The sequence below is a fragment of the Anomaloglossus baeobatrachus genome, chromosome 7, assembly GCF_048569485.1.
Source record: "Anomaloglossus baeobatrachus isolate aAnoBae1 chromosome 7, aAnoBae1.hap1, whole genome shotgun sequence".
Taxonomy (NCBI): domain Eukaryota; kingdom Metazoa; phylum Chordata; class Amphibia; order Anura; family Aromobatidae; genus Anomaloglossus; species Anomaloglossus baeobatrachus.
In genome coordinates, this window is record NC_134359.1 from 59,228,682 (window position 1) to 59,240,692 (window position 12,011).

A 12,011-nucleotide genomic window follows, 5' to 3' on the forward strand; every position below is an offset into this window, starting at 1 on the left:
TCTTCGCGCCGAATCGACGCTCCTCCCCCAGCCTGCTCCAGCGTCCCCTCGCCATATTGCTGTTTCTCTGAAGCTGCAGCGCCGGCGTTTCCATATTGCACCGCATCTCTGGTAGCTCCATCCTCCAGGATCCCTCTGCTGGACTGGTGGGCGGCACACAGGACCGGGGTAAGCTCTGCTCCTCAGGAGTAGCCCTCACTAGGCAGCGTTTTTTCCCTTAATTAGGGACGAGTTAACCCTCTCCTGTCTCCTTCCTAGCAGCACCAGGGAGAGTTTATCCTTTTCACCATGCCTAATACTAAGTCCACCCGTCCCAAGCAGGCCCCCTTTGCCTTATTCTTCGCATGCTCCTCCTGCAAAACCAAGTTTTCCCAAGGCCAGGACGCGCCACTATGCTCCGTCTGTTCTGATAACGCGCAGCACCTGCAGGACCCCTCGGCCGACGCTACTGAAACCGCAGCGCCAGATGCTACAGGCCCCTGCGTCCCGCCCCCCCCCCCCGCATGGCTAGCGTCACTGTCCCAGTCCGTAGAGTCCCTCTCTGAGGCTTCTCGGACCATCGCGCAAGCCCTGCGCCTGCTGCCGTCGCTTACTCAGACGCCCGCAGACCCGACGCTACCGCCGCCGGAGCAAGTAAGCCCCGTTGCAGGGACCTCCTCGGCTGCGCAGAAGCGTACCCGTAAGGTCTCGTCTTCAGACTCTTCGCAGGTTTCACCTTCACCACCAGGTCCGTCCCGTCATTCCTCCCGGGAACCTTCTGACTGCTCCGATGATGAGGACGATGCAGCTCCCCTGCTGGACACTGAGCAGGCGGCTGATATTCGGCGTATGGTGAATAGCCTGGTGGAGGCAGTGAACCAGACCCTAAAGGTACAAGTGGACCATGTCTCCTCTCAGAGCACCCAGGTCTCGTTTAAGCGGATGAAGCGGCCCCAGAGCACTTTCAGCGGACACCCGGAATTTGCCGACTTGCTGCGCACCCACAGACAGCAGCCAGACAAGGTATTTACCAGCAGCAGGTACATTAATCTACACTATCCTTTTCCAGAAGATCTTAAAAAGGACTGGGCGGGCTCTCCTGTGGTCGACCCCCCCAATCTCCCGCCTATCCTCTCACACGGTCCTTCCACTCACTGACGGTACGTCCCTCAGAGATCCCACGGACCGTACTATTGACAGGTTGGCCCGTTCCGCCTTCGAGGCGGCGGGCACCTCCCTCTCACCAGCCTTTGCCTCGGTTTGGGTCGCGAAGGCACTGACGTCCTGGGCAGACACGCTACGCTGCGGACTCCGAGAAGTTTCTGCCAATCCGGATCTGGTCCTCATCTCCTCGCAGATTACCCTCGCGGGTGAGTACCTGCTCAACGCAGCCCTGGCATCTGCCAATTGCGCGGCCCAGGCCGCCAGCAACAACGTGGCCATCCGCCGAGCACTCTGGCTCCGTTCCTGGAACGCGGACGCGGCCTCTAAGAAGTCGCTGACTTCTCTGCCTTTCCTAGGGGAACGTCTTTTTGGAGAGAGACTGGACAAGTTGATCTCCGATGCAACGGGGGGAAAGAGTACATCTCTCCCCCAATTGCGCCCCAAGCGCATCCTAAATCGGCGCCCCGCCGCTCGTTTTCGCCCCTTTCGCAGTTTCAATTCCCCTCCCCAAGCCCGAAAAAGCCGCTCTCCCCCGAGAGACAGGCGGACCCCGTCATTCAAGACCAATCCAAGCTGGCGTTCACGCCCCCGCCAGCCCACGAAGTCTTTTTCTGCTTTCCGCCGACGCTCCTCCAAGTGACTCGCGGTCGGCGCGCTCCAGCGCCGGACTAGTGGGAGGACGTCTGTTGCGCTTCCAGCATGTGTGGATCCCCCTGACCGCGGATGCCTGGGTCAGGGAGATCATCACATCGGGTTACAAAATCGAATTCGACTCAAGGCCGCCGAATCGTTTTTTCCTCTCCCGTCCTCCCGAAGCTCCCGCACGAGCGCGTGCGTTTTTTCACGCCATAGACTCCCTCCTCCAAGCCGGAGTCGTGGTGCCAGTTCCCCCCGCGGAACGTTTCAGAGGGTTCTATTCCAACATTTTCGTGGTCCCCAAGAAAGACGGGTCCGCCCGCCCCGTCCTCGACCTAAAGCTGCTAAACAGGTCGGTGAGGTCGCGGCCGTTTCGAATGGAGTCACTCCGCTCCGTGATCGCGTCCATGGAGATCGGCGAGTTCCTGGCATCGCTGGATATTCGGGACGCCTATCTTCACATACCTATAGCCACCTCTCACCAACAGTTCCTCCGCTTCGCGATAGCGGAGGATCACTTCCAGTTCACGGCTCTTCCTTTCGGCCTCGCATCCGCTCCCAGGGTCTTCACGAAGATCATGGCGGCGGCCATGTCCGTCCTCCATTCCAGGGGTGTCATGGTCATCCCGTACTTGGACGATATGCTCATCAAAGGCTCGTCGTTCAAGGATTGTCGTCTGGGGGTTCAGGTCACGATCGACACCCTCTCCCGGTTAGGGTGGCTGATCAACCGAAAGAAGTCCTCTCTGACCCCGGGCCGGCGGATCACCTTTTTAGGCATGGTATTCGATACCACCCAAGGTCGGGTCTTCCTCACACAGGAGAAGATTTCCTCTCTGCAACAAGGCATCCGCGTTCTCCAGCGCCAGCGCCAAGTTTCCATCAGGTTCGGCATGCGAGTCCTCGGGCGGATGGTAGCGGCAATGGAAGCCGTTCCCTTTGCGCAGTTCCACCTCCGGCCCCTCCAGCTGGCCTTGCTGAAGGAATGGGACAGATCTCCCTTTTCCCTGGACCGCAGGATCCTTCTTTCGCCAGAGACCCGCCACTCACTCAGCTGGTGGAGCAATCAACGCAATCTCACGTCAGGAAGGTCATTCCTTCCGCTCCACTGGAAAATAGTGACCACCGATGCCAGTCTCCAGGGCTGGGGAGCCGTGTTCCGCCATCACACGGCTCAGGGCCGTTGGACGCCGCGGGAGAGCTCTCTCCCGATCAACATTCTGGAGATAAGGGCCATTCGGCTAGCCTTGCAGCAGTTTCGGCACCTAGTTCAGGGTTGCCCGGTCAGGATCCAGTCGGACAATGCGACGGCGGTGGCGTACATCAACCACCAAGGAGGCACAAGAAGTGCCGGGGCGATGCGAGAAGTCAGGAAGATTTTGCATTGGGCAGAGCGTCATCACTCTCTGATCTCAGCGGTCCACATCCCGGGCGTGGACAATTGGGCGGCGGACTTCCTCAGCAGGGAAGGCCTCGCGTCCGGCGAATGGTCTCTCAATCAAGAAGTCTTCAACCAGATCTGCGGCAGATGGGGCGTGCCAGATGTGGACCTAATGGCCTCCAGGTTCAACCGTCAGGTACCGCAATTCGTAGCGCGGTGCCGCGACAGCTTGGCTTTAGGAGTCGACGCACTCACCCTTCCATGGGGCCAGTTCAGTCTCCCGTACATCTTCCCTCCACTTCCTCTAATCCCGAGGGTCCTCAAGAAGATCAAGGCGGAAGGAATACCAGTAATCCTGGTGGCTCCGGACTGGCCCAGGCGAGCATGGTTCGCAGAACTCACTCAGCTCCTCGCAGACACTCCTTGGCGCCTTCCAGACCGTCACGATCTTCTTCAGCAGGGACCCCTTTTCCATCAGAATTCAAGGGTTCTAAGTTTGACGGCCTGGCCATTGAATCCTGGGTTCTAGCTCAGGCTGGTTTCGCTCCAAGAGTGATACAAACAATGATTAAGGCCAGGAAGCCTTCTTCTTCAAAGATTTATTACCGCACGTGGAAAGTCTTCTTCAGGTGGTGCGAAGAGAACAACGTTTCTTCTCCCCTCGCCTTCTCTCTTCCTTCACTATTGGCATTCTTACAGTCAGGCCTAGATGCGGGTCTCTCGCTAGCCACACTGAAAGGCCAGATTTCGGCCTTGGCAATTCTTTTTCAGAAGCCACTGGCCTCTCGCCCGCAGGTTAAGACCTTCATCCAAGGAGTTGCCCACCTAGCCCCGCCTTATCGTCGCCCTCTAGATCCGTGGGACCTTAATCTAGTCCTAGGGTCCCTTCAGGGTCCTCCTTTCGAGCCTCTGCGAGATTCTTCCCTTTCTCACCTGTCTTGGAAGGTAGTGTTCCTCGTTGCCGTCACTTCTATTCGAAGGACGTCAGAACTGGCAGCTCTTTCTTGTCGTGCACCCTTTCTGGTTTTTCACCAGGATAAAGTGGTTCTCCGGCCAGATCCCTCCTTCCTTCCGAAGGTGGTCTCCCCGTTTCATCTAAACGAAGAAATTGTCCTTCCGTCTTTTTGTCCTAGACCCTCCCACAGCTTGGAGAGGTCCCTGCACACCCTGGACCTAGTGCGCGCCCTTAGAATCTACATCTCCAGGACCGCGCCGTTCCGTAAGTCGGATGGTCTGTTTGTCCTTCCTTCGGGCCCCAAGAGGGGCGAGGCGGCATCCAAGGCCACAATTGCCAGATGGATCCGTTCCGCCATATCTGAGGCCTATCGGATTCGGGACAAGTCTCCGCCTCGGGGGGTAAGGGCTCACTCTACCCGAGCGGTGGGAGCCTCTTGGGCGATTAGGCATCAGGCGTCGGCCGATCAGGTCTGCAAGGCCGCCACCTGGTCTAGTCTGCACACCTTTACCAGATTCTACCAAGTTCACACTCAAGCATCGGCAGATGCGGCTTTTGGGAGAAAGGTTTTGCAGGCGGCAGTTGCGCACCTGTAATAGGGTGACAACATTCAGTCGTAGTGTAGGCCCGCCGGGGGAGGTCGTTGTTTTTTTCTTCCCTGCGGCGGTGCTTCGGTATTCCCACCCAGGGACTGCTTTTGGACGTCCCATGGTCCTGTGTCCCCCAATGAAACGATAGAGAAAGAAGGATTTTTGTGTACTCACCGTAAAATCTCTTTCTCTGAGTCTTCATTGGGGGACACAGCACCCACCCTGCTTGGTTTTTTTGTTGTTTTCATTGCATTTGCCTGCCATTTTCAGGGTCTTATGTTCATAGACCACCTGTTCGCACGGCTGCATTAATTTAGTTATAACTTTGTTTTATGTATGGTGATTCGGGTACTCCTCCTACTGCTTCTGCACAAACTGATCTGAGCCCGCCTCCGGCTCGGGGTGTATACTGCTAGGGAGGAGCTAACTTTTCATGTCTACTTAGTGTCAGCCTCCTAGTGACAGCAGCATAACCCATGGTCCTGTGTCCCCCAATGAAGACTCAGAGAAAGAGATTTTACGGTGAGTACACAAAAATCCTTCTTTCATCTCAATCAGGATATCTCCTTACCTTCTTTTTGTCCTCATCCTGTTCACCAATGTGAAAAGGATTTGCACTTGTTAGATCTGGTGAGAGCACTCAGACTCTACATTTCTCGTACGGCGCCTCTGCGCTGCTCGGATGCGCTCTTTGTCCTTGTCGCTGGCCAGCGTAAAGGGTCGCAGGCTTCCAAGTCAACCTTGGCTCGGTGGATCAAGGAACCAATTCTTGAAGCCTACCGATCTTCTGGGCTTCCGGTTCCTTCAGGGCTGAAGGCCCATTCTACCAGAGCCGTGGGTGCGTCCTGGGCTTTGCGACACCAGGCTACGGCTCAGCAGGTGTGTCAGGCGGCTACCTGGTCGAGTCTGCACACTTTCACAAAACACTATCAGCTGCATACCTATGCTTCGGCAGATGCCAGCCTAGGTAGGCGAGTCCTTCAGGCGGCGGTTGCCCACCTGTAGGAAGGGGCCGTATTACGGCTCTATTACCGAGGTATTATTTTACCCACCCAGGGACTGCTTTTGGACGTCCCAATTGTCTGGGTCTCCCAATGGAGCGACAAAGAAGAAGGGAATTTTGTTTACTTACCGTAAATTCCTTTTCTTCTAGCTCCAATTGGGAGACCCAGCACCCGCCCCTGTTCCCTTCGGGCTGTTGTTCTTTTGTGTACACATGTTGTTCATGTTGAATGGTTTCAGTTCTCCGAACATCCTTCGGATTGAATTTACCAATTTATAAGTTTCCTCCTTCCTGCTTTTGCACCAAAACTGAGGAGCCCGTGATGCACGGGGGGGTGTATAGGCAGAAGGGGAGGGGCTTTACACTTTTAAGTGTAATACTTTGTGTGGCCTCCGGAGGCAGAAGCTATACACCCAATTGTCTGGGTCTCCCAATTGGAGCTAGAAGAAAAGGAATTTACGGTAAGTAAACAAAATTCCCTTCGTGTATGGACTAAGATTTCTCTGTGGCAGCAAGGACTTTATATATTAACCCTTTGACCGCTATTTTCACAATTGATTGGGAACTGTTTTGAGTTTATACTTTTGTCTGCTTTCACTTCAGCTATGACCTATTTATTATCCTTCCCAGGATCATGAAAGATGTGATTTTTTTTTTTTTTTTTTTTTTTAAATCCCTGTGGAAGTCTGCATATTAATTTTGGTATTATCTGTCTCTCTTGGGGTAATCCCTTCACTTACTTTTTTGACATTATCTATTTAATCTTTTCATTGGGAGTGTTCATTCCTTACATTGGTGTATGTTCTGCAGCATCCTGTTTGTATACCTTGCTTTCAGCATTTTTTTTGCAGTATTCTTGAATATGCACCCTTCCCTTCTAGTGAGAGATACATATATATATTTTTCTATACATCTTTTTCCATACCTACCATCTCTTTGAATTTTTCTGTGTACTTTGTATAATATTCAAAATTGGAACATATCTTGTTTTGACAACCTCGGACGTTCTGTCGGTGTCCTCTTCTTCTTCTTCTTCTTCTTCTTCTTCTTCTTCTTCTTTTTAAATCCTTGTTTTTAATAATATTTGCAATAGAAATCTTTATTTTATTGTATGAATTATTCGGCTGTCACTCAAGAAGCTGCTCATTTTACAAACTTCACTTTCTTGGATTTCAAAACCTAAACATCCGAGCTGACCACTACAGGTATGTATAGAATCAGCCTGATAGTGCCAGTATAGCACTGGCTGCAGGTTATATACAAAAATCCTGGTGATTGGGTCCCTTTAATTCATGTAATTTCGGGGTAGAATGGCAGCCTGACCTGAAGAATCCTGCTGCCAGGTTATTTTTGCCACACAAAGAACGCCATAAAAAATAAAACCAGTACATTATATGATAAAATGATTGATGTAATTTAAAATTACAACTTGTCCCGCACAAAAAAAAAAAAAAAAAAAATCTCATATGGCTGTCTATACAAAATTAAAAGGGGAAGGAAAAATAAGAGCACAAAAAAATGACCTGGTTGGAAGGAGTTTAAAGGGAACGTGTCACCAGATTTTTTCCCTGTTTTAAACTAAAAGAATCACCATACACAGCGCCGACCTCACCAGCGTCATGCTCATACCTGCCCATAATCTCACACCTGCGCATAAAGCTCACCGGAGCGAGGGCAGCTGTTTTCTGCTCTGCCCGCGATATGGCAGAGCGAACTGCGCCTGCGCGAGCCGACCTAACTGCACAGGCGCGAGATTTGAAAATGTGACGAGGAAAATGACTGAGGACGTCATCCTGTCAATCAAGACAGGAGGATGGTGAACATCGGCAGAAGGGGGGAAAGGAGCAGAAAATGAGCCCACCCATCTGGCCAACCAAGGTAATTAGCATAACTAACGGCCAAGTTATATAAAGTTATTTTTGGGGTCTGGAAGGGGAGTCAGGGCCAAGGTGCAGCTTCATGGAATACAGCCCAGGAGCTGCAGAAGGGGAGACTTTTCGTTTAATAGGGAAAAATCTGGTGACAGGTTCCCTTTTTAAAGGACTTGTCTGTGTATCATTCCCCCGCCTCTAACTTTCCAAAGCTGCAAGGTTCTGCCAAAAGTTCCTGTGGTTCCTCTTCAGACTTGATGGATATGAGACCGCTGCAGCCAGTCACTGGCAGCAGTAGTGATGCTCTGCTCCCTTAATAAGATTTGTTTTGAGATCTTGTCCGTTGAACTTACAGGCTTAATTTCTACACATAGGCACATGCGTTAGTTAGGATGTAGGTTATGGTTTTGGACTCCCATAAGGACTCATGCTGCTTGCAGTCAGGGAATATAGACTTTAAACAGCTCACCAAGTCCAGATGATATTGAGCAGAGCGTGCGGCGCACGGGATATTCCTGGGCCGGCTCCCAAGGAGTAAATAAAGGTAAAGGTTAATCCAACTGCCGCACAAAATGTTTTCTTCTTAGGAAAACATTAATTTTATCGGTATATTAAAAATCATTGTTAAAAAAAGAAGAAACACTGGCCAGTGTGTTACGGCCAGTGTTTCTATTTTTTTCAACAATGATTTTTAATATAGCAATAAAATGTTTTTATAGAAGACCTTTTCCAAATTTGTGCATGAGCTGGATACACCTTTCTCTTTTCGCCCATTCTGCCTGCGCCTGACAAATTAGAATAGGAAATGCTGACGCCATTATTTCTGTCTTGAAGCCTTGAGTTTGGACTAAAACTTCAAGTATTAATATCCAAACATAGGAATAAGATAGGGAAAAAAAAGAACAATGGCCTTTTATAGTCTATGCTATTTCTTGTGTAGCCATTGTTGTTTTTTTGTAGTGTGACCTCAACGTTAGTAAAACTTATTTATTTTTTTGGGGGGGGTCTGAAGTTTCACAGATACAGTAATAACGATCCGAAATCGGCACAATGATGTCATCCCCACCATGGCGCAGGGCGTTGTGGAGTATAAAGACAGCTTTGGAGCGGATCCAGTAACCTCTCAGAATGTGCAGTATTTCTTAGATCGTTTCTTCATGAACCGCATATCAATAAGGATGCTCCTCAATCAGCACAGTAAGTAAGAACGCAGCGGACACAAACATATGCTCTGAGCCCCTCAAAGGGAATGAATCCTCCTAAAATTACCTAGTGGATAATACAGGTCTGTGTGCTTAGAGAGGTTGTTCACTACAAAGCATAGTGGCCTCATCTATGTAAAGCAGGGGGAGAAGGCTTTTTCTGAATACCTTATTTTTCTAATTCTGCCTGTGAGCGGCGCTATTAATGTCCACTTATCCCCATCATGTGACCCCTGGCTGCTGTGTCCTTGATATTATGTCAACGTCCAGAATTGGAAGTTGACTCGGCATCACTGAAGTGGGACCCAGTGTCCCTGAGTGACTGGGCTGTGGACGGAGCTTTATCACTCGTCACAGTATCTCGCAGGCTTGCGGCGCTCTGTTAGGCCTCTTTCTTACGTCCGTGCAACACACACACACACACACACACACAGTCCGTGGTGTAGGTATGTACGTGTGTGTGTTCAGCGTGTGATATCTGCATAGCATACGGACAGCATAAATTTTTATACTTCTCTGTCCATAGTGCTGCTGTGTGCATGTGCGCTGCTGCTTCTGGTCCTCTGTGCAGTGCATATGCATGAGCATAATGAGCGGGGGGCCGGAAGCAAGTGACAGCAGCGCTGAAGACAGCAGCTCTGGATAAGTTGGGTATAGAAAAGCATTTTATTTCAGACATGTGGTTTTCTCCGGCACATGTCACATGGATCACACCACCGCATAGTCCGTGTGCTGCCGAAGAAAAATGGTTATGTCTACGTGTGGAGCATACGGTCCATAGGAAAATGCCCAGATGTGCGCAAACATATTGATTTTAAGGGTTCCACTTGTGCCCGTGTCTCCAGTACGTGTGAAAATGGACGTCACACGTACCGGAAACATGGATGTGTGCAGGGGGCCTTAAGCCGTGAAGAAGAGCGCGCATGATACAGGGCTGTGACGTGCAATGAAACTCTGCCCACAATATAAGTATGTTTGTGCCTTTTTTTTTTTTTCTTGTGAATCTGCCATACAGTTCCAGATATTTGGGCCTTTATATTTAGTGCAAATTTTTATATATATATATATATATATATATAGATAGAGAGATAGATAGATATAGATAGAGAGATATAGATAGAGAGATATAGATAGAGATATATATATATATATATATATATATATATAATCTCTATCTCTATATATTATGATAGATAGGTAGAATTGCCTTATTCTGTCTTTTTCTTGCTCCAAAATTGTGTCCTTAGGGTGACACAAAGCTGATTGGCCGCTGGGCTCGCCATGGCCCCGCCCCTAAGAAATGGATTGGCCGCTGGGCTCGCCTCCGCCCCCCTTCCCACGGATTGGTCGCTCGCCTCGGCCTGGCCCCGCCCTCCGCATGGATTGCCCGTTCACCTCGTCCCTCCGCACGCATCGCCAGACATAACCTTGCGCTGCTGGGATCGTGACGGAGCCGGTGTACGCTGGTAACCATTATACACATCGGGTAACTAAGGTCCCTTGGTTACCCGATGTGTATCATAGTTACCAGTGTACACCAGCTCCGTCACGATCCCAGCAGCGCCAGACATACCCTTGCGATGCTGGGATCGTGAAAGAGCCGGTGAACGCTGGTAACCATTATACACATCGGGTAACTAAGGTCCCTTAGTTACCCGATGTGTATCATAGTTACCAGTGTACACCGGCTCCTGGTACACATGTGCAGGGAGCCGGCATTATACTCCTCTCCCCCCAGGACTACTCCTCCTATTATAGTCCTCCTATTAAACTCCTCTCTGAGTATAATAGGAGAACTATTATAGCATGGGGGATGGAGCACGATGGGGTGCACAGCATGGGGGATGTAGCACGATGGGGGGTGCGCAGCATGGGGGATGGAGCACGATGGGGGGTGCGCAGCATGGGGGATGGAGCACGATAAGGGGTGCGCAACATGGGGGATGGAGCACGATGGGGGGTGCGCAGCATGGGGGATGGAGCACGATGGGGGGTGCGCAGCATGGGGGATGGAGCACGATGGGGAGTGCGCAGCATGGGGGATGGAGCACGATGGGGGTGCGCAGCATGGGGAATGGAGTACAATGGGGGTGCGCAGCATGGGGGATGGAGCACGATGGGGGGTGCGCAGCATGGGGGATGGAGCACGATGGGAGGTGCACACCTCCCCCCAACACACATACACCACACACACACTGGGAACCTCAAACACCGCCCTACACAGACACCCACACACACAGACAACGCCGCACACACACAACACCCAACACACAAACACCGCGGCATACATAAATATAAACACACACATTGCACAAAACATTCCTCCCCCCAAAACACACCACACACACACAAACTGCGCAACACACACACACACACACAGCGCTCCACAAACAACACAACACACATACAACACCGCTCTCACCCCCCGCCACACCCAGACAACACCAAGAACATGTACAGCGCCCTACACAAACACTTGGCAACTACACACAACATATATATATATATATATATACACAATACGTAAATTCTAGAATACCCGATGCGTAGAATGGCTCACAGGGTAATTAGGTTGCAATACATCAAGACAAACCCCCCACCCCCGTGAGAATGCTATGAGCCACACCCACTTGGCAAAGTCCATACAAATTTACACTAAATAAAAAGGTCCATATTTCTGCAACTGTATGGTGGATTTAAAAGCACAAACAGCATACTCAGGGGAACAGTGAGCATAAAATAAGAGTAAAAACTGCCCACTTTTGACCTGTGACCGATCCTTTCTTCAGCGCTCTATTGGGAGACCCAGACGATTGGGGTATAGCTACTGCCCTCCGGAGGCCACACAAAGCACTACACTAAAAAGTGCAAGGCCCCTCCCCTTCTGGCTATACCCCCCCGTGGTATCACGGGCTCTCCAGTTTTCAAGCTTTGTGCGAAGGAGGTCAGACATCCACGCATGGCTCCACAGATTTTAGTCAGCAGTAGCTGCTGACTATTTCGGATGGAAGAAAAGAGGGCCCATATAGGGCCCCCAGCATGCTCCCTTCTCACCCGTGGATGGTGTTGTAAGGTTGAGGTACCTATTGCTGGTACAGGGGCTGGAGCCCCACATGCTGTTTTCCTTCCACATCCCCTTGTAGGGCTCTGTGGAAGTGGGATCCTGCCGGCCTCTAAGCTCTGACGCCGGGCTCCATCCACAGACCCATAGCACCTGATGGATACGGAGC

General features: G+C 51.0%; 1 protein-coding gene across 1 annotated transcript in view; it reads left to right on the forward strand.

The window, feature by feature from the left end:
- The window catches only part of PDK1 (pyruvate dehydrogenase kinase 1), a 92,367-nt gene that overhangs the window by 39,981 nt on the left and 40,375 nt on the right, over nucleotides 1-12,011 (forward strand). The window contains exon 4 of the mRNA XM_075317331.1: nucleotides 8,592-8,776. Within this exon, the coding sequence (XP_075173446.1) occupies nucleotides 8,592-8,776 (185 nt within the window). The remainder of the gene's footprint in view (nucleotides 1-8,591; nucleotides 8,777-12,011) is intronic.